This window comes from Plecotus auritus, assembly GCF_963455305.1.
Source record: "Plecotus auritus genome assembly, chromosome: 13".
Lineage (NCBI taxonomy): Eukaryota > Metazoa > Chordata > Mammalia > Chiroptera > Vespertilionidae > Plecotus > Plecotus auritus.
The window spans coordinates 10,737,423-10,759,796 of NC_137779.1; the positions used below are offsets into that span (position 1 = coordinate 10,737,423).

The window sequence follows — 22,374 nt, forward strand, 5'->3', positions numbered from 1 at the left end:
CAACCCCTTAGTCGGCGCCCTCTGACCCCTGCCCCCTGCCCTCTCCTCAGGCCATCCCTCGCACCCCTCGGATTCTTACACGCGCCGCCCCAGCAACCCGAACCGCGCGCCGGCTCGGCACCGTGCAGCCCAGCCTGCTGGCGGCGCCGCCGCCGCCGCCGTCAAAGCCCCGAGCTCGGAGTTGTTGCAGTAGCCGCCGCCGCCACTTCAGCCGCTGCCACCACAGCAGCTGCGCCAGCTCTCTCATCCACCGCCTACCCTCAACCCCGCCGGCCCCGCCCCATTCCTCCTTAGCCGGGACCCATTCGCTAGATAGGCTGCCATGATGAATTCTAATTGGTCAATCCTCAAGTCCTTCCCCAGTTCTCGCCCGCTACCGATGCAGGACCGCCTGCCCGCCTCCTAGAGAAGGGGCGGGATTGAGAAGCTCCGCCCCTTTCCCCCCTCTCATCCTCTCTGCCTAACTCGTTCAGCCCAACTCAGAGGTAGTCCGTGTCTTTCAATTGGTGGAGGGTCAGAGAGACGGTGCCTCTGATTGGTCAGGCCCCGAGATGGGTGGAACTGAGCAGAATTGCATGGTGAAAAGGAAAGTCAATCAGGCTCCGAGTCCCGCCTTCTGAGATTGGCGGGTAACCTAGCAACGCAGGTACCTCCGGAGGTAACATTAGGTAGAAAAACCTGGAGCCCTCAGAGCAGGTGAGTGACCAGGTGGGGAAGGGCTGAGAATGAGAGGGAAAGGCGGAAAGGCGGCTAGCCTGCTATCCTTTGGCTCTCTGAGGGATCAGTAACACTCATCGCGATCCCATCCCCGCCCCAGGTCCCTGCTCTCCAGTCCTTGCCTACAAGGACCACTAGACATGTTCCGTGACCCTGCCTGTACTCTGTCCCTCCGCTTATCGTCTCCATGGTCCTGTTTTCTCATCTCTTAAACGTGGAGTCACATCGTAGTTAACTAATTTCAAGTCAAACACAGGTGCTGGGGGTGAGAGAGTAGTTTATAAGTCCCGTACCATTCTACCCAGGGCCATATCTTCCAGGGTAAGCGTGCAATGCAAGGCATCTCAATGGAATGAGTGTTTATATTGGGTCATTTTGATTATGCCAATTTTTGCCTGTTGTGCTAACTTGAAAACGTAATTCCCTGCCCTGACCCTGTTGCTCAGTTGGTTAGAGCATCCTCCCCATACACCAAGGTTGCAGGTTCAATCCCCAGTCAAGGCCCATACAAGAAGCAAGCAATGAATGCATGCATAAGTGGAACAACAAATTGATGTTTCTCTCTTTCTCTCCTCCTTTCTCTACCTAAGCTCAATAAATAAAAAATTTAAAAAAACTTAATTACCATCCCTTTCCTTAAAATGTGCTATGACTTCCCCACAGTCCCTTATTTACATACTTAAGACACAGGGTTTGCTGTGAGGATTAAATGAGGTAAGACAATGAAGAACTTGGCATGGAGCTGAGGAACATAGTAAGGACTCAGTGAAAAGTAGCATTTTTCCCCTTAAAACAATCCGTCCTTAACTCTTCCTGCTTAAAAGAATTCCAACAGAGTTATCTCTTGCAATACCTTAAATATTCATACATTCAGCCAGTATTTGCTGAGTGCCTGCTACCCTGCTGGGGTGGAGCGATCCATAAAGGAAACTTCATTCCTCCCCTCATGGAACTTGTCTAAAGTGAGAGAGAGAGAGATTAATCAAATACTAATATACAGTTCAACGTAAAATGACACCTGCAGAGATTCAGTTCCACAATGATGGCGGGAGGAGGTCAACAAATCCTCTCCTCAAGAAGCAATGAGGGCCGCTGTGATGGCTGCCTTTCCTAACCAATCAAATTAGAGAGACTTTCTTTTTTTTTTTTTAATAAATCTTTATTGTTCAAATTATTACAGTTGTTCCTCTTTTTTCCCCCCATAGCTCCCCTCCACCCGGTTTCCACCCCACCCCATGCCCTTACCCTCCCCACTCATCCACAGGTGTATGATTTTTGCCCAGTCTCTTCCCGCACCCCCATATCCCTTTCCCCCCGAGAATTGTCAGTCCACTCCCTTTCTATGCCCCTGATTCTATTATATTCACCAGTTTATTCTGTTCATCAGATTGTTTATTCACTTGATTTTGAGATTCACTTGTTGATAGATATGTATTTGTTGTTCATAATTTTTATCTTTACCTTTTTCTTCTTCTTCTTCTTAATGAATACCTTTCAGGATTTCATATAATACTGGTTTGGCAGTGATGAACTCCTTTAGCTTTTTCTTGTCTGTGAAGCTCTTTATCTGACCTTCAATTCTGAATGATAGCTTTGCTGGGTAAAGTAATCTTGGTTGTAGGTTCTTGCTATTCATCACTTTGAATATTTCTTGCCACTCCCGTCTGGCCTGCATAGTTTCTGTTGAGAAACCAGCTGACAATTGTATGGGTGCTCCCTTGTAGGTAACTAACTGTTTTTCTCTTGCTGCTTTTAATATTCTCTCTTTGTCTTTTGCTCTTGGCATTTTAATTATGATGTGTCTTGGTGTGGTCCTCTTTGGATTCCTTTTGTTTGGGGTTCTGTGTACTTCCTAGACTTGTAAGTCTATTTCTTTCACCAGGTGGGGGAAGTTTTCTGTCATTATTTCCTCAAATAGGTTTTCAATATCTTGCTCTCTCTCTTCTTCTGGCACCCCCATAAATCGGATGTTGATACGCTTGAAATTGTCCCAGAGGCTCCTTACACTATCTTCATATTTTTTTATTCTTTTTTCTTTTTGCTTTTCCAGTTGGATGTTTTTTGTTTCTTTGTATTTCAAATCTTTGACTTGATTCTTACGATCCTCTAGTCTGCTGTTGGATCTCTGTATATTATTCTTTATTTCAGTCAGTGTATGCTTAATTTCTAGTTGGTCCTTTTTCATATCCTTGAGGGTCTCACTAAATTTATCAGTGGTTTCTAGAAGATTCTTGAGTAACCTTATAACCGTGGTTTTGAACTCTATATCCTCCATTTCTTTCATTTGTGACCTGTTTCTTTGTCTCTGCATTTTGGCTGCTTCCTTTGTTGAAAGAGTGGCTTTGTGTGCTAGGTGTTCTATAGGGCCCAGTGGCTCAGCCTCCCCAGTTACCTGAGGTAGACACTCTTGGTGCACCCCTTTGTGGGCTGTGTGCACAGTCTTGTTGAAGTTAAGCCTTGATGGTTGTTGGTATCACTGGGAGGAATTGACCTCCAGGCCAACTGGCTGTGAGGATCAGCTGTGTCTACGATGGGAGAACTTCTGTGCTGGAGACACCCTTATGAGGCAAGACTTGCTTCAGTGGGGCTTTGGTGCTCACTGAGTCTGCCCCCTGAGTGTGTCCCTTATGGATCTGAGGAGTTGTAATCTGGATGGTCCCACTCTGACCCCTGGGTACACTGGCTCTTGGATCTCCAAGGAGGTGCTAATTTAGCCTCTGCCTAAGGCCACCCAGCAGGAGCTACGGAGAGATCTGCAGATTCCTCTTCTTTGTTTGGGTTTTGGAGGTGCCCAGATGAGGCCCAGCTGTGAAGCAATGCAAGCTGCTGTGGGGCCTTGGGCCTTCTTTTGGATGTTCTGGGTCTCTCTGTCTCAGCTGCAGTTTGTTAGGTAAGTTTAGATTTCAAAGGAACAGGCCATTCATATGCAAAAGCCTCTGTGCACAGCTGGGGTGGGGCGGAGTCTCATGGCGGAGCAAACAGCAATGGCTTCCTGTCAGCACTGCCCTAAGAGGCCTCTCGGGTCTCAGTGTCCCTTGGTAGTTGCTGCAAGCACCTCTGAGAGAAAGCTGCCCTCGAGTTCCACCCAAAGCCAGACAGTTTCTCCCCGTATGAGTCTGGATTCCAGTTTCTCCCCGTATGAGTCTGGATCCCCAGAGTCTCGCGGAACTGGAGTTCAGAGCAGTCGGGAGCTCATGTCTCCCTCCCGAATGCAAAAGACAGCCTTGCACTCAGTTGCCAGCCCTCTCCGCATGCGCCCACCTCCGTATCTCTGCACTTTACTTCTGCAGCTCCTCTGAGTCTCAGTGTGCTTTTCTCTTTCCTTCTAGTTGTAGAATTTCCACTCAGCCAGCCTTCCTGTGGTTCTGGATGATGTCCCTTTTGCCTTTTAGTTGTAGTTTTGAAGTGGTTGTGTGAGGCAGCAAGTTCAGGTGTTTACCTATGCCGCCATCTTGGTTTCTCCCCAGAGAGACTTTCTTGTTCCCCAGTCCCCCTGTAAGGTGACAGAGAGGAAGTGAGAACCATAACCAGGATAAACAGGCCAGGCCAGGGCAAACGGCCAAGGACTGGAAGTGGTGGGAGAGTCAAGAGTGAGAAGCAGTGCATTCTAATATAAAAACGTTGCTAGCAGAAAGCAAGAGTCTAGCCCACCGTTTCCTTTCCCAGATGTCACACACCACCCAGAAAGCCCAACAGCCTTTGATGGAAAGCAGCTATCACAGAGGCTGCAGGCCATAGCATCAGTCTCCCCCTCCGAGCTGGATGGGCTTTCCCAGGCATCCCAACAGAGCTCTGCCCTGGCTCTGTGCCAGGTGCCCGTCCGGAACGGGTCCCAGGTATCTGTGGCCCGACATAAATGCCAGAGTTTTAGCTTGGCGTTTTCACTTGCAGTGGAAAACGGGATTAAAGGGGCTATTCTTCCCTGCCTGCTCCATTGCTAGGTGCCCCCACACTTTCCTTTTTCCCCAGGAGAGATGAGCAATGAGGCCGATGTAGCACCTGACTCATGCCTGAACATATTATAACACTTCCCTTTGAAGAGGGCTTTTAACTCTCCAAAGGGCTTTCCCATGTGCCACACCATTCCCCTCCACCAGCTCCCTTTGATGTGGCTGGGACAGGTGTATCCCCCAGGAGCCAGAGAGATAAGGGACTCTGACTCGCCCAGACTTATTCCCAGAGCCTCTGACAGGGCGGAGTTTTGCACCCAGGTCTCCTAATACCAGTTTGTGACTATGATCTTGATTCTATAACTGATGGTGACTTTATTTTATTTATTTTATTTATTTTATTTTTTAATTTTTTTGTCGTTGTTGTTGTTAATCCTCACCCGAGAATATTTTTCCATTGACTTTCTAGAGAGAGTGGAAGGGAGAGGGAGAGACAGAGAGAGAAACATCGATGTGAGAGAGAGACACATCGATTGGTTGGCTCCCATACAAGCCCCAACCAGGGCTGGGGATCGAGCCTGCAACCTTGGCACGTGCCCTGGGACCCTTTTGTCTGCAGGCCAACACTCGATCCACTGAGCCAAACCAGCCAGAGCCCTGATGGGGCTCAGGACGACACAGGTGTCAGCTTGTCAGACAGAGCTGGGACAGACTTCCTTTGAACCTGGATGGAGCACTAGACCTGTGATGGGAGGCCAGGAGTTTATAGCAGAGCAAGGCCTTTGTGGTCTAGACCAGTGGTTCTCAACCAGGAGCACCCCCACGCCACACTCCGCCCTGCAGGGACATTTGGCAATATCTGCAGACACTGTCTCCAATTGGTCAGAAACTGGTCGTGGGAGATGGTGCTACTGGCATGGAGTAGGTGGAGGTCAGGGATGCTGCTCTCAAATCATAGCAACAGGTTGTGTCCTAATAGCCAATCCAATGCCTTTAACATGAGGGCTTTCCAACACAGGTTTTTCTTTTTAACCACAAACCAAAGAAATACATTCTCCTTCTTGACCCAGCAGATATGTTTAATTACAAATGAGTATTTACTCCATATAGTGCACTCTAATATTTTCTATTGTCTTTCATTTATTTATTTTATATATATATATATATATATATATTTATATATATTTGTTGATTTCAGAGAGGAAGGGAGAGATAGAAACATCAATAATTAGAGAGAATCATTGATTGGCTGCCTCCTGCACCCTCCCCACTAGGGAGCCAGCCAGCTACATGGGCATGTGCCCTTGACCGGAATCGAACCTGGGACCCTTTAGTCCACAGGTTGACACTGTCCACTGAGCCAAACCGGCTCGGGCATCTTTCATTTATTTTTAACTAGTGAACTGATTTCACTCACTAAAGGGGCACAACCCTTGGTTTAAAAAAGACACTTCTTCAACATAATCTGTCAGCCAGGAAAAGCCAGTGTTTTGCATTTTATAAGGTTATAATTTAAATATTTTTTTAAGTAGGAGAAGTTTATTTTAGAAGAGTTCTAAACTCCTTACTAGGAAATATTTTCTTCTGTCTGCAACATCCAAAATGTTCCTATCCACAGTTGGATGTAACTGGAAATAAACACTCCTAAAACTACACTTTCATCAAAAGAGGGATTGAAAATCACGATGAATTAATTTGTAAGGAGGAGGAAACTGGAGAATGGTGACTAGTTTAGTGGATCTCTGTTCTCCTCTGGCCTGGCTGTTTTTATTGATTTGAGAGAGAGAGAGGGAGAGAGAGAGAGAGAGAGAGAAAGAGAGAGAGAGAGAGAGAGACATTTATGTGAGAGAGAAACATCGATTAGTTGCCTCCTGTCCATGCCCGGACCAGGTATTGAACCTGCAAAACCTAGGTATGTGCCCTGACCAGAAATTGAACGAGTGACCTTTCAGTTCACGAGATGATGCTCAACCAACAGCAGCCAGTGCTAGCCTTGCCTTTTGACAAGAGATCTGGTCTGGACCCATTGTTCTGTGCGTAATGGTACCTAGCCAGAGTGAATATCAGGGTGCAGACATTATCATCTTCTCCTTAAGGAAAGTGATGCAGATTTCCCAGTTGCAGAGGAGATATCAAGTTTCCTTTTTAATGAAAAGTACTTAAGAACGAAAGTATACTTTAAAAATTTAAGTTGCTGATAGTACAACGTGGTCTATAGATTCGGCAGACATCCCAAAGGTGGCCAGCTATGGAGAGAGATTGGGGCAACACTGAACTACAACTAACGAGGGCCTGTTACCTGACCCGTGTGGTGGGACATTCATGCTGCCCTGGGAGCCCTGTCTTGTGATCAGTTATAAGGTGTGTCTTGGTAACTAGTTGAGAATAAGTTCCAAAGTATACAAATGATTGACTCAAATGATAAAAATCAATGAGAGATGATTCAAAGCTTCAATAATGTAGTCACTCGCTTGCCTTCTGATGAGCTTTCTTAAGGAGAAAGGGATGGGATGACAGCTCTATTGTTGCAAATTGTGTCTAATCCTGGGTGTACCCATGAGAAGCTGACACCAACAGGAACACTTTGTGGCTTAGAAAGATCAGGTTGTGTGTGTGTGTGTGTGTCTACACTTACATATGTAAAACAAAACTATGAATATTCATTTTTGTGATTGTTAAATAGATTGACTGCTATAGGAACTAAATCTTATCTTTTTAAAAAATATATATTTTCATTGATTTCAGAGAAGAAGGAAGAGGGAGAGAGAGAAACATCAATGATGAGAGAGAATCATTAATTGGCTACCTCCTGAATGCCCCCTACTGGGGATTGAGCCTGCAGCCCAGGCATGTACCCTTGACCAGAATCCAACCTGGGACCCTTCAGTCCACAGGCTGACTCTCTATCCACTGAGTCAAACCAGCTAGGGCCTAAATCTTATCTTAAACACTTCTGTTCCCTAAGTCTCTGCTTGACAGGATTCATTGAAACTGGACCAGCAAAGAATCATTCTACTGTGTCCACCACAGAAGTCAATCTTAAAATTGGGAGACGGGACGGAATAGTGGTTATGGGGTGCAGGCTCCTGAGACAGGCTGTCTGGGCTGAAATCCCAGCTCTATCACTTGCTAGCTGTAAACTAAGGAACATTTCTAACCCCTCTCTGCCTCCCTTTTCTCGTCTATAAATGGAGGTAATAAAAGCTCCAACCTCGCCAAAACCAGTTTGGCTCAGTGGATAGAGCGTCGGCCTGCGGACTGAAGGGTCCCGGGTTCGATTCTGGTCAAGGGCATGTACCTTGGCTGCGGGCACATCCCCAGTGGGAGGTGTGCAGGAGGCAGCTGATTGATGTTTCTAGCTCTCTATCCCTCTCCCTTTCTCTCTGTAAAATATCAATAAAATATATATATTTTTAAAAAAAGCTCCAACCTCATCAGGTTGTTATGAAGAATAAAGGAGTTAATTCATGTAAAGGATTTAGAATAGCCCTGGCTGGTTTGCTTAGTGGTTAGAGCATTGGACCATGGACTGAAGGGTCACTGGTTCAATTCCTGGTCAAGTGCATATTCCTTGGTTGCAGGTTTGATCCGGAGCCCCATCAGGGCGAGTGAAGGGGCAATCAGTCTATATGTCTCTCTCTCTCTCTCCCCCCCTCCCCATCCTTCCCCACTTTCACTTTCTCTAAAAATCAATGGGAAAAAAAATATCCTCAGGTGAGGAATAAAAAAAAAAAAATTTAGAATAGTGTTTGACACATACCGGTAGTATGTTCTCTGGTATTCCTTAAAATGAGTTTCCCCCATCTGTCCCCCACACACATATACTCCTCTTTTCTTTTCTTTTTTTAAAAATTATATTTGTATTGATTTCATAGAAGAAGGGAGGAGAGAGATAGAAATATCAATGATGAGAGAGAATCATTGATTGGCTGCCTCCTGCACACCCCACACTGGGGATCGAGCCGGAAACCCAGGCATGTGCCCTGACTGGGAATCAAACCATGACCTCCTGCTTCATAGGTTGATGCTCAACCACTAAGCTCCCAGTTTTTTTTTAACACCCTCTGACTTCTCCACGCACCAGTGTTGAATTTGTGGGGTAGTTGTAAGATTTAATTTTTTTCCCCTTTTCCTCCTGAGGGAAAAAAATATAATTTACCTCAAAACCTTTTTTTTCCTTTCAAAACGTTCTGAGAGTGAGAGTAATATAATATCTAACCAGCCCCCTTGAATGAAGCCGAGGTATAATTTGCATGATAAAGATATATTTCCATTTATAAAGTTCATTAGCAGAATTAATGACAAATAAAAGGAAGATCCAATTAAAGTTCCCCACCCATTAGCAATCTTGCTTCACCTCTCAGGGCAGGAATTTTCAAAGGAGAGGCTGAAGTTGGAAATTATTTCAATATTAAGGTTGGTGGCATTAAAAAAAGGACACGGAATGGTCATATTAGAATTCAAGGAAAAGAGATTCTCCAGTGATTTTTGTCATCACAGTTAGACGCGCTTCCCCCGATCCTAGTTCCACGGGCTTTTTCTTGTTCACCCAAATGAGCTGTCAAGAACTGATGGGCGTCATCATAATCAAAGAAAACAAGTTTGCCCTTTAAAGCAAAAGAGGTAATTTGGCTGAAAGCAAATTGGAAACATTTCATGTAACGTTGCATTTCCAGCCGCCATCCCCGAAGAATTCAGGCATTTTGATTTATGCCTGCGAGGTTTAGGGGGGAGGAGGAAAGGGGGGGCAGGAGGGGGGAGAAGTGTCCGCTTTGGTCCCATTCATCCTGTGGCCATGGGCCACAGATCCTTCCTCCTCGGAGAGGATGGTCCCTGGCTGTCCTTAGAACGTTATCCTCTGGAAAAAGCCTTAAAGGAACTCAGGAGATTGAAGGAAAAGCAGGAAGTGGGTGGGGATGAAAGAGATGCCTTTCTCCTCCACTCAGTCCTCAGCTCCCGGAGCTTCTGGGATCCCTTTGGCCCGGCCCAGAACAGAGCAGCCTCAGCACCTGAGCTGGCTACCTTGATCCTTGTTTTCATCACTTCCGGCATTTCTCTGATTCCCACCCCTTCTCTGTTTACTCTTCCTCCTTCTTTGCATTTATATCTCTGGAGCCCACTCCATCTTGTGTTGTCAGTGGCCTAGACTGTGTTGTCAGCTAGGGTTCTTTGGTCGCAAGCAACAGAAACTGGCCGCGTCTAAACGAACGGTGAACGATGACGGAAAAGCTGAAGAACTAGGGTCTGAAAGGACGGCAGCTGAGGGGGTTCTGGGGATCTTGGTGGCAGGATCCTCAGAACCCATCACTGGCAGGCATCAGCCGCCACCATCTCCCACCCACGTGGCCCTCGGAATTCCCAGGAGGAAGAAAGCAGGGCTCTCTGATCGGCAGCCCCACCAGGATCGCACACAGCGGGAGAGAGGATCTGAGTCCTGCAAGGGAAACTGGGGGCTGTCGCCTGACAAAGAGGAAACGGATCACAGGAAGGCCAGGACATCCTGTCCACTGTCTGCTCTGGTTATGGCAGCTGGAACTCAAAGCGTTTAAACGGCCTCTCCCAGTTTCCCTGGTGACTCAAGGGCCCCGAAATTCTCTCCCCATCACCCAAACCCGAAGCTGTCTTTCACTCCTCAAGTCCTGTTGGTTCCTTCTTCTGATTTTCATGGGCTTGAACTGTGTCTGCAGCCACCCCTCGCTGTGAGGGAGGCTGAGAAGGAGCGCAGTGTTTCCAGCCTGCACAATATAGGCAAGCAAGTTGGGATGGGGATGGCGCCTGCCACAGAGGGCTCAGCATTGTGATAACCTGAATGAGAATTCGACCAAGGCTGGAAGCCCAGGAGAGGCTTCGCTGAAGAAGTGACACTTGAACTGAGAATAAGGAATTAACTTGGCAAGAAAGAGAGAGGGGTGCATTGCAGGAAAAAGGAACAGCATGTGCAAAGGCCCTGAGGTGGCAGGTTTATAGTATCTCAGCTTATCAGCTGGCCACCAGTCCTTTCCCTATAAATCATTCATACAACAGATCTCTTTCAAAAAATCTGATTTTATCCTGTCACATGTTTCCTGCAATCAAAATGGATCCCAATGTTCTGCCAGATCAAGTCCCCAGTCTGGTGTTGAAGGCTGGCCATAATCTCATCCTGTTCTGTGACTACAGCTTTCGTCTCCTCCTCCTCTAGTTGTTGACCTTCATATGGAGAGCATGCATGTTTCATCTCCCAAACCAGGTTATAAACTGGCAGGACAGGAACCACACCTGGCATCGCCTTCATATCCCCAGGGGCTCAGTAAAGACCAGACGAGATCTCTACAGGGATGATCTTTATTGCAGGGGGCAGCAGCAGATGTAAGCCGACCAGCTGAGCGGCTCTTTCATCATCTAAGCAAGAGATTATAAGGCCCCTAGTGGCAGAGAGGTTGCTGAAAGGAAGGATGTGGAGAGAGAGCTGTCGAGGAGAGATCACTGACAGAAGTGGGGGCCAGATCGGATGTGTGGGGAAGGAAGAGTGTGGGTGGCACTCAGGTTTCTGACTTGAGCAGCTAGGATGGCTGGTCATCAGGACAAGGGATAAAGAAGGAGCAGGGTGAGGGATGGGCACGTGGCGGGGGCGGAGGGGGTGTCTGTCTTAGATGGTTTATGCTGGGAGCCCAGGTTCATCAGAGACTGCTGGATCTCCAACGGGACTGAGACTCTAACTGGGAAATCATCGAGGTCCTGGACTTGGGATTTTGGTTTCCCTGGGCTAATAATATTAGTCATTATTTATTGAGCACTCACAATGTCCAGGCCCCGTGCCAGAAACATCCCACAGAGGCTGAAGATCCCTGTCTTATGGCCGATGAAGCCGGGGCTTAGGGGAATTAGATAAAAGCCCAAGGTCCCCCAGCAAGGATCTGAACCCAAGCAGGGTTGCTGCAGAGAGAGCTCTTAGTCATCATGCCATGTAGCAATGTAAGTTATTGATTTCCGATTGCCCCCGCAGATTTTTCTGAAGCGGTCTTATAAATAGGCGTTTTATTCTGTAATAGCTGTAGCTTTCCAGAAAACTTACAAAGATAATACAAAATCCCCGTATGCCCTCCATTGGCTCCCCCTACTGTTAACATCTTGCATAAGCGTGTTATGTTTGTCCAAACTAAGACACTAACACTGATGCAATGCTATTGACCAAACTATCCACTTGATTTGGATTTCACCGGTTTTCTTACTAATGTCCTCGTTTCCCTTTCAGAATTCAATCTGGGATACAGTGTTGCATGTAGCAAAGCCGTTTTTTTAAACAATGCATTTCAAAGTCATTGTCCATCCCACCCTGATTAAAAAACCCAGCGCAAGGTGGGCTGTGCTGGTCCTAGTCCTGTTTGCTCTGTCCCTGTTCTGCTCTGTGTCTTGGGCTGTTCTCCCCCTCCCCCCGCCCCCCCGCCAGCAGGCAGCATTGCCCAGGCTCCCTTGTCAGCTGGTTCCTCACTGTGTTTGACCAATGGGAGGCACTGGTGTTAGATTGGAGGGCGGGATGAAGGGAGAAGCCAAAGTACTTCTCCCTCTTTGCTTTGGGCTGTTTGTGGCTGTGGCCACAGGTCCTCTGGAACTGCAGCCTCTCCCGGATAGGAAATGGCTGGGGTTCCGGCCTCCCCCGGCTGACCCTGATCCCGAAGCTCCCCACCTCCTCCTGGGGTGGCTTCCTGCCACAAACAATTTAACCATTGCCGGTGGGGGGCTGGCAAGGGGGGACTTCACCTTGCCCTGGTTGGCCTCTCAACTCCTTCATCACCTGTGTTACCAGTTTTCTGTACTTAAATACTTAGAATGATGTCCACATTCCTGGTTGGTCCCTGCCTGACACTTGTGGCCAAGACCCACCTCCACACTTGGCCCTCCTACCCCTGTGGCCCTGACGCTGTCACAAAGCTACCAACTGCTGTCAGTGAGCGGTTCTGTGGACAAGCTGCAGAGCCCCTACGGTGAACCCTCAAAGCCAAGTTTATGGTTGACGTCTGCATAGCTCTCCTAACTGTGTGCCCCTTCCTTTTTCAGGAAAATAGAGGCAGGAGACCTGTCTAGTCTTATCGAAGTCTCCCAGGGCCCACAAAGACCAAGAAGGCTGCTCGTAACATGGCGTTAGACATCCTGGCCGTGGGCGCCCTCTACCAGAGCTCTGACATCAACAAAATCAGGGTGATAGCAGAGTCGCCCAAGAAGGCAACTTCCCCACCAAAACCCTTCGCCCCCTTGAAGACCAAGCTCACCACCATCGAGACCAAGAGGATCATGTCCGTGCTGGATGAGACCATCCAAAAGGTGGAGTTGGTGACGCTGCTGTCCCACGTGGCAGCCAACACAGAGGACCTGGAGGGCCTGCTGGGCGAGGACCTCACCAGGGCAGTGCGGGAGCACGAGGATCTGTGCCAGGTCCTCATGGACAAGGTCACTTACCTGCAGGAGGAGGAGATGCAGCTGCAGGCCGAGGAAGAGTTCGAGGAGGAAGCCTGGTTCCGAGACCTCCTCCTCTCCATCGAGCTGCAGAAATCCAACCTCCTGCCAGTCATGGGGCAGATCAAAGACTCCACCAAGAACATCCTGAGACTCCTGCTCAGCAACCCGCAGGTGGCCCAGTTCCTGCGGGCGCAGGCGCAGGGCAGGGGCCCGGGAGCCCAGGGCTTCATCGACAGCCTAGTGGAGCTCCGCGGCTTCCTGTTTGAGAAGCTGCTCACCAGCCCCATGGAAGCCAGAGACAAGACCCAGTTCATCCAGGACATCACTAAGCGGAACATGAGGAACCAGGAGGTCATCGATGCGATGGAGAACGAACTGGCGGAGAGAATGAAGAACAGGGCTGCGGAGGTATTGCTTACCGTGTGGGGCACGTTCTGGAAGGACCCCCACAGGGGAGCCCAAACCTTCTGGCAGTTGGGTTCTCCGCCTCCCCTCCACCTGCCCCCCAGGGATTTAAGTAGATGTTTTCATTCATTTATTCCATGAATATGGTTTTGAGTACTTATGAGGTGCCAGGTCTTATAAATAAGCCCACATGGTCCCAGCCTCATGGAGTTCACAGCAAGGAAGATAGGACTTAAAGAGCTGATTTAATTACAGGTTTTTAAAAATATATTTTTTTATTGATTTCAGAGAGGAAGGGAGAGGGAGAGAGAGATAGAAACATCAACGATGAGAGAGAATCATTGACCGGCTGCCTCCTGCATGCCCCTTACTGGGGACCAAACCCACAGCCCGGGATTGTGCCCTGACTGGGAATCGAACCCTGACCTCCTGGTTCATAGGTCGACGCTCAACCACGGAGGCACGCCAGGCGGGCTAATTACAGTTGTGAGATGTACAATGAAGGGTAAGTATGAGGTGCTGTAAGAAAGGGTTATAGGAGAGCTGAACTCACACCCAAAGGGTCAGGGATGGTGAAACCAAGACCGGAAGAACCAGAGGGAGTGAGGCAGACGGGTGAGGTAGGACAACCTTCCTGGCCAGGGGCAGGCAAACTTTCCAAAAAGGGCTGCGCAGTGAGCACTTTGTGTTTGGAGGGCCAGTCTCCGTTGCAACTGCTGAACTCAACTCTATCCCTAGTGTAAAAGCAGCCATAAGCAATCCATAAATGAATGGTCTATGTTCCAATAAAACTTTATTTACAAATACAGGCAGGCAGCCCAATTTGGCCTGTGGGCCTTTGTTTGCAGACCCCTGTCCCAGCGGGGGAGGGGAGAGAGTGTGTGTACCTAGGAACCCAAAACTGCCAGTGAGCCGAAGGGAAGGGGCAAAGATGGGCCTGGAGAGAGGGGCAGGGGGTGGATCACTCAGGGTTGGGGTTTGAGGCCTAATCAAGGGATGTGGTCTTTGTCCTCAGGGCAAGGGGCAGGTGGGAGGGGTGGAAGCGCTAAAAAAAATGTAAGAAGGAAAATGGGTGGGTGGGAAGAGATCAACCGAAGAACTTGTAGGCATAAATGCATAACCCATGGACACAGGTGGTGAAGGCCTGGGGCGGGGGCGAGTAGAAGGGGTCAACGGGGGCAAAAAGGGGACATATATGGCGGGGTCTCTCTTTTCCGAGTCCAGCACGGAAAGAGAATGATCTGGTTCTTTGAGCAGAGCGGCTGGGGATTGAGAAATATGAAAGAAAGAGACAAGACACAAAATGGAAGGAAAAAGCTGGGACCAGGTGGGACCACTGCCCTCTTCTGATGGAGAGACAGTGACCCAGAGCCGATGCAGGGTGTTTATTTTATACCCCCAAATACCAGGAAGTTTCACCAAAACTTAAGATAAAGGAGCTTGGGTGGGCCCGAGCATTTCTGGTGCTAGACTGGATTTACATATCAAATCCCACTTCCCAACACCTGGGCTGAAATGAAGGTCAAGCTGACAAACACCCTTGCCTTTTTGGCAAAGCATGTTTCCAGGGCGTGGCTTTGCCAAGGCCCCTGGGTTCAGCTGACAATGATTAAAGAATGCCCATGTGCCTTCCCAGGCGCTCTCTACAGACATATGTAATACTTTCAACAATAAAGATTTTTAAAAAAAAGGAAAACGATCTGGACCTAATAATAATCATAGGTGCCGAAACCAGTTTGGCTCAGTGGATAGAGCGTCAGCCTGTGGACTGAAAGGTCCCAGGTTCGATTCCGGTCAAGGGCATGTACCTTGGTTGTGGGCACATCCCCAGTGGGAGGTGTGCAGGAGGCAGCTGATCGATGCTTCTCTCTCATCAATGTTTCTAACTCTCTATCCCTCTCCCTTCTTCTCTGTAAAACATCAATAAAATATATTTTTTAAAAAAATCATAGGTCCCATGTTAATACCATTGACCCATGAACAACACAGCTTTAAGCTGCACAGGCCCACTTATGCGTGGGTTTTCTCTTCCTTAGGATTTTCTTAACCACATTGTCTCCTGTCTAGCTTACTCTCTTGTAAGAATATAGTATGTAACACATACGACAGAAAAAATATGTGTTAACCGACTATGTTATTGGTAAGGCTTGGGATCAGCCTTTAGAGTTTATATATAAAACAGCCCAGTCCTCAACCCCATCCCTATTTTTTTTTTTTAATGTATTATTGATTTCAGAGAGGAAGGGAGAGGGAGAGATAGAAACATCAATGATGCTGAGAGAGAATCATTGATCGGCTGCCTCCTGCACGCCCACTACTGGGGATACAGCCCACAACCCGGGCATGTGCCCTTGACTGGAATTGAACCCGGGAACCTTCAGTCCACAGGCCGACGCTCTATCCACTGAGCCAAAAGGTTAGGGTTGTCCCTATTTTTGAACCAACTGAGGGCAGGGACAAGCCAGGCCCTCAGGGAGAGCAGGTGGCAGTCCTGTGGGGCGTGTCTATCACACCTTCGTGCATCACGCTGTGTCTCTGCCAACTGGGCACCCCCACTGTGCCCCAGCAGGAGTGTCCCACTGTCCCAGCCCTCTCCCCTGCCCTCCATTCATGCCAGGAAATAGAGGGGGTGGCCAAGAACTCGGGCTCTGGGTCAGACAGACCTGGCTTCAAATGCTGGCTCAGCTGCATCACCCCGAACAGACGACTTGACCCCTTCAGCCTCATTTTCTGTCACAAAGCTGTCCTTGTGCCCACCGGCGGTGAGGCAGGACTCGGCGAGGTGATCGCACAGCAATGGCTGGCGTCTGTGCTGAGCCGTGGTCACGTAGGTATTAATGCGGCCTCTCCTCTTCCGGGCCCAGGTGGAGAAGGAGAACTTTGTGATCCAGGAACTGAAAAACCACCTGCACCAGGTGCTCAAGTTCTCGGAGAACAGCCTGCTTCGCACCAAGCAGGAGGCGGAGAAGCAGCAGAAGGCGGACTATCGGGCCTCGCAGGCCCGGGTGGCCAAGATCCAGCAGGACATCCTGCAGCTGCGCTCGCAGTTCCACAGCCTGGTCATGGAGAACCGGGAGGCAGAGCAGGCGCTCAGGAAGGTGCCCTGGGGAGCCACCGGGTGGGGGACAGGATGGAGGGGGTCCAGCGTGGAGGGCAGGGCTGCCCCAGCCACCAGGAAGCCCAGGGTGGAGCCGGTGTCCCCTGGGAGGCAGGAGGGTGCAGCACACGGGCCTGGGGCAGAGATGGGGCCCGTCCTGCTGCCGCACGCCCACTCCGTGATCTTGGGCAGGTTCCCTTGTCCCCCTGAGCCTTGCGGGGATGATGAAACCCACCTGTCAATACCGTGCACAGGAACCAAAGGAGCATGTAAGCCTCAGGCCAATTACCGAGCCTCAGTTTTCACACCTTTAAAATGAAAGTGATCAACTCAGTCTTAACAAGAATTAAATGAGATGACAGGCAGAGAGCTGGTGCAGAATCGGTGCTCAGTACATACTATCCCCCCGTGCCTTCTCCATCATCTCAGCCAGGACCCAGGCCCACTGTGCACTCGCGTGTTTCAAAGTCCCTCTCCTGACGAAGGGCACCCTTTCTAGTACTGTTCCCGGTTTCATTTTAGTGTCACGACTCTTTTGAGCACCTGATGGAAGCCCCGGGCCTCTCCCCCATCAAAAAGCCGAGGCGCACACATCCACACTGGTGGGCAATCCTTGGGGGTCACAGGCCCATCTATGCTGCCCAGTTAAGGATTCTTGCTCTGTAGGATTAGGGAGCTGGTTTGTTATTATTTTTAAATTGAGGTGAAATTCACATAGCATGGAATTAACCATTTTAAAGCGAACAGTTCAGTGGCATTTAGCACATTCACAGTGCTGTGCAACCACCGCCTGTCTAGTTCCAGACATTTTCATCACTCCAGAATAAAACCCCACACCCATTAAGCAGTTTCTCCCACTCCTTCCCTCCCCAGCCCCCGAAAACCATTCATCTCCTCCCTGTCTCTATGGATTTGCCTATTCTGGGCGTTTCATACAAAAAGAATCATAAAACGTGTGGCCTTTCATGTCTGGCTTCTTTCACTCAGCATCATGTTTTCAAGGTTCATCCATGATGTAACGTGTAACAGTACTTCATTCCTTTTTATGGCTGAATAACATTCCATTGTATGGATAGGAGCTGATCTCTTTTAAAAGCAAAATTAGATCTCGACCCTCCACTGCATCTAAACCCACCCAATGGCTTCCCCTCTCTCTTACACTATAACCCAAGCTCCTCCCCCTCTGCCACTCCCTCTGCCACGCAGCTTCCCACTCTGCCCTCCCCGGGACCACGCTCCTCGGCCACTCCATTCCAGCCACACTGGCTTGACTTCTGTTCTAGAAACACCACAAGCTTGTTCCCATCCCAGGGCCTTTGCATCAGCTGCTCCCTCTGCTTAGAATGTTCTGGAGCCAGACTGCTGGCTTCAAACAGAGCTCTAGCACTCACCAGCTCTATGTCCTTGGGCAAGTGAGTGAGCACGGCTGACCCTCAGTTTCCTCATCTGTGAAACGGAGGACTAACCTTGTGTGGATTCATAGGCGAGGCATGTAAGGCACCCATCACAGGCCGGCTGGTGCAGAGCCTGCTTGGCATTGTTTATTGCAAATACTACTGACCCGGTTCACAAAATTCATGCACATTAAAAGAGAATTAATTAGAGGAAATATTTTAATATTGCTATTTGCCCTTTATAATAGAAGTGTCAGAGATGCAAGAAAATTAGTAAAATGTATATGAAAATCTTCCTCCTGTCAAAGTCTGGGGTGTGCCACGGGAGCCAGAGTCAAGTCCCTGCCCTCCCACGTGCACCTCGAAATTGCACGAGACCCAGACCCGGCCGGCCCCACCCCCATCAAGCCCCACCGCGTGTGGGGGGTGTGGCCTGAGACCCCCCCAGCCCGGGCCAGGGGGTGCGCCTTGAGGTCCCCTGGCCCAGGCCAGGGTGTGCGTCCTGAGGTCCCCCATCAAGCCCCGCTGGGTGGGGGGCATGGCGTGAGGTCCCCCATCAAGCCCCGTGGGTGGGGGGTGCACCCTGAAGTCCCCCGTCAAGCCCCGCTGGGTGGGGGGCATGGCCTGAGGTCCCCTGTCAATTCCCACCAGGCGGGGGGGGGGGGGGGAGCAGCCTCAGGTCCTCTGCCCCAGCCCATCCCCTCGCAGCCTCAGGTCCTTGCTGATTGTTCGTTAAGGCTTGTTATGGGAACTCAGCCTCCACTGTGGGCGCAGCCATCTTGTGTTATGGGATCCCCGCCTCTGCTGTGGGCGCAGCCATTTTGTTACAGCATGATGGTCAATTTGCATATTCCCTCTTTATTAGATAGGACTAGCCTGTCAGTCAATGACTAACTGGGTGTTTTTTTTTTTTTTTAGAAGAAATATAAAGTGGAGACGGAAATCGAGAACTGGATCCAGAAATACGATACGGAGATGAGCGAAAAGCAGGTATTTGTTGCTGCATAGGTCTCGCGCAAGTGTATTTCCCACAATCCTCTAGGAGTGGGGGATGGGAGGAAAGGCCCCAGGATGGTCTGCGGTCTTAGCCAAGTTCTGGGCCTCCCTGCTCCTTCCCTAAGCTCCAGGGTTTGTCTAGCCTGGGGCAGCGAAGGGAGAGGTGGGAAGGGAAGGATCCAGAAACTGTGAGCCTTAAGTGCCTGACACCAGCCCAATGACCCTGGCTCCCTCTAGTGTCCACATCCCGTACTCTCTGCTCCTTCCTTGCTCTGCTCCTGCTGGCACCCAAGCCAGGGCTCATCCCCAGTGGACTCAGGGGTGAGCTTGCCTCCGCCACGTCCCTCCACCATGCAGAAAGCTCCTTCTGCGTGCCCGCCATGTGCCAGGTGCTGGGACCTGGCAGTGAGAAAGGCCCATGGCCACTTGGAGGTTCTCTGCTAGAGTCACTCACCAGCTGTGGGCCCTAAGCAAGGGGCGTGGCCTTCCTGGGCCCATTTCTGCACGTGATCAGCAGGGTCGTCATCCCCAGGCTGGGCAGCGTGCAGTCAGTGAGGCACCACTGTCGCCAATGCTTGTGTCCCGCACGGGGTCTGGCCTGCAGGAAGTGCTCAGGGAACGGTGGCCTACAATATGGGGTGCCCTCAAGCCCCCCACCAGCTCCGTGGTAACCTCGGTGGCCCACGGCCCTGGCTGTGGGGCCAGGAAGCCTGGTGGCACTGGAGGCGGCATCACCCTCCGAGGGTCCTACACTCTCGATTCTAATAATTACAGGCTGTTGTTGTTCCTTGTGATTAAGCCCCTATCCCAGTGGTCGGCAAACTCATTAGTCAACAGAGCCACAGTTTGCCGACCACTGGTCCAGTGTGCTGTTCAGGGAAGGGCAAGTCGGGGCCTGGCTGTCTGACCACGAGTGCTCCTGGGGAGCACTGGGGAGGCTGGCAAACGTGAGTGGGAGGGAGGGAGGGAGGTGGGTGTGAGCTACAGCAGGAGAGGCTGGAGTTAGACATAAGGAAGAACTGTGGGACTTAGTCCCCTGAGGAAGTCCCACTCATGCTCTTTGTGCAACGGACGGCTTCAGTGGCAGCAGCTTGCATTTTTTGTGTCCCCACACGTGCCTGGCACCGCATCCAGTAATTGTGTCCGTCCTGTGTCATTTAATCCTGGAAACAGCTCCCACCCACCCCCTCCTGCGTTTGCAATTGTCACCATGTTTCAGACGAGGAAAAACGAAGGCTTGAATGGTGTGGCTGAGCTGGGATTTGGACTCGGTCTGGCCAACCACAAGCCGTGATCTTTCCCGGGTCCTGGGATAATTTTACTTGCACTAGGATGGACCTCATCACCTCTCGCACTCTCTTCTGGGCCTTGGAGGCAAAAAGCCTAGTGTAGGCGGCCTTGCTGGCCCAGAAGCCCCTGCGGGAAGGGTGGGGTGCATGCAGAGGGCATGGCAGGCAGGCAGGCCCGATGCCAGGTGAGCCCACCGACCCTCCGCAGGACGAGTACGAGGAGCTGGACATCATCCACAAGGAGGAGAAGATCCAGCTGGAGGAGCTGCAGCAGAGGTACGAGGTGCTGGTGGAGGAGTTCGCCCAGATCCGGGAGGAGCGGGAGATCACCTCCAAGAAGAGGATGGAGGCCGAGCAGGAGATGATGCGCATGGTGAGGGCGGCCACACTCATCCAGTCCGTGTGGAAGGGCTACCTGGTCCGCTCCCTGCTCAGGTCCAAGAGGAAGAAACGGGGCAAGGGCAAAGCGAAGAGCGAGAAGGGCAAGGGCAAGGGCAGGAAATGAGCCCCTCCCTCGATCCCTGCTCTGATCCCGAGCACCGCCCTCTCCCAGAGAGCTGGCCAGGAAGCCACTGGGACCAAGAAGCCCTGTGATCATGGCTTTCATACCTTTTTCAAAATTAAAAGCCATTTTAAACCACTTCCTGTGAATAAACCTTTTACCCAGGGAGGTTGGCTGTGCGTGCCCAAGCCTGTAAATGCCGTCCCCATGAGGGGAGCGCGCAGGGTGTCAGCACTAACCATTCCTCTCTTTAGCCTCCGTCGGAGGCCAGAGCCCAAGCTGCAGCCCCCTTGGTCCCAGATAGAAGCTGCCAAGGCCTGATGGACACGTACCCCGCCAGGACTGCCCACGGAGGGGGTGGGGGCAGGCAGAGCTCCAGCAGGACCGGGCTTCCCTGCCCTCAGCACCGCTCTGGGATTGCGCATTTGCCCACAGCCTCTCCCGCATCAGCACTGTGAAAGCTCAGGAGTCCCAAGATCATAGACCAGCAGCTCCCATGGGCTTTATTTGGTGGCCAGGCAGGTGAACAATGTATCTTTTTAAAATTCACTACTGGTATTTAAAAAAAAAAAAAATATCAGGGGCCCTCACACAGAAATCCAGCTTCCTGCCTTTTCTGGAAAAATCTCACCAACCAGATACCCTGGGCTTTTCCAGAGCTGAGCTGCAGCACCTGCTAGAGGGCGGAGACTGCAGGCTGCCCCAGTCCCCACCACGCCCCACAGTCTTCCCAGACGCCGTGGCCTTGTCAGTTGCCCCTTATTGTCACACTCAGGCTGTTGCCTCTCTTTTAGTCTAGTCGGAGGAAAGAGGGTGTGTGTGTAAATGAGAGCTGGGAGGGATGCCGAAACCGGTTTGGCTTAGTGGATAGAGCGTCGGCCTGCGGACTGAAGGGTCCCGGGTTCGATTCCGGTCAAGGGCATGTACCTTGGTTGCGGGCACATCCCCAGTGGGAGGTGTGCAGGAGGCAGCTGATCGATGTTTCTCTCTCATCGATGTTTCTAGCTCTCTATCCCTCTCCCTTCCTCTCTGTAAAGTATCAATAAAATATATATATATAAAAAAATGAGAGCTGGGAGGGAACTAATTCTTCGTGAAAGTTCTAGGAAGTTTTAAACATCCCACATGTTTAAAATGCCAAGAGACCTGCTGACTTGCTTCCCCCATGCCCCGCCTGCCCCAAGCAGGTGTCTGCACGTGCATCCCTGGCCCTGGCCACTGGTGGTCCCTCTAGGACTGCTACCCAGATGTTTCTGCCCTTCCCTTCCCCAAGAGGCAGCACAGAACCAATGAGGAGGCTTCCAGCTGGTTCTGGAATTCCTGTGCTTCCTGGAGGTGCATCAGGGGAAAATGGGGTCAAGGCAAGGCCCAAAGCCCAGGCCCACCCAAGCTTACCAGGATGCTGGGATCCCGGGGCAACTCCATCTGAGCAAAGGCCCCACTGTTGCCTGTAAGGGGCCTGACCCAGGTGGTGCAGCTGACAAGCCTTGGTGCAGGGAAGGCACATCTGATCCCTCAGGCCTCGACCCTGAGAGCTCTCCAGATGCACGTAACTTTCTCGTCTTGGACCACTCGGCTTGGTCAAGTCCTAGTCACTGTGTTTTGTTTTTTGAAAGTGGGAAATGTATGAAACTCTAGCCCACATTCT

At 50.5% G+C, this 22,374-nt stretch overlaps 2 protein-coding genes across 3 annotated transcripts in view; one reads left to right on the forward strand and one right to left on the reverse strand.

The window, feature by feature from the left end:
• The window catches only part of TPCN1 (two pore segment channel 1), a 51,520-nt gene extending 51,239 nt beyond the window's left edge, over positions 1-281 (reverse strand). For both annotated transcript variants that reach the window (XR_013959546.1, XM_080650077.1), the window contains exon 1: positions 80-281. The gene's annotated coding sequence lies outside the window, so the exon portion shown is untranslated. The remainder of the gene's footprint in view (positions 1-79) is intronic.
• A 276-nt stretch (positions 282-557) lies between these two features.
• On the forward strand, positions 558-21,287 carry DRC10 (dynein regulatory complex subunit 10). The gene is made up of 5 exons (XM_080650209.1): positions 558-696; positions 12,645-13,451; positions 16,313-16,546; positions 18,858-18,929; positions 20,433-21,287. The coding sequence occupies exons 2-5, from the start codon at positions 12,723-12,725 to the stop codon at positions 20,727-20,729; spliced, it is 1,332 nt and encodes a 443-aa protein (XP_080506335.1). The 5' UTR covers positions 558-696; positions 12,645-12,722; the 3' UTR covers positions 20,730-21,287.
• The last annotated feature ends 1,087 nt before the right edge of the window (positions 21,288-22,374 follow it).

What these genes read in the sequence shown, in the direction of transcription:
- DRC10 (XM_080650209.1), top strand. Translation starts at nt 12,723, where the DNA reads ATGGCGTTAGACATCCTGGCCGTGGGCGCCCTCTACCAGAGCTCTGAC. An exon ending in CAGAGCAGGCGCTCAGGAAG is followed by an intron (nt 16,547 to 18,857) that starts GTGCCCTGGGGA and finishes TTTTTTTTTTAG; the next exon opens with AAGAAATATAAAGTGGAGAC. An exon ending in CGGAGATGAGCGAAAAGCAG is followed by an intron (nt 18,930 to 20,432) that starts GTATTTGTTGCT and finishes GACCCTCCGCAG; the next exon opens with GACGAGTACGAGGAGCTGGA.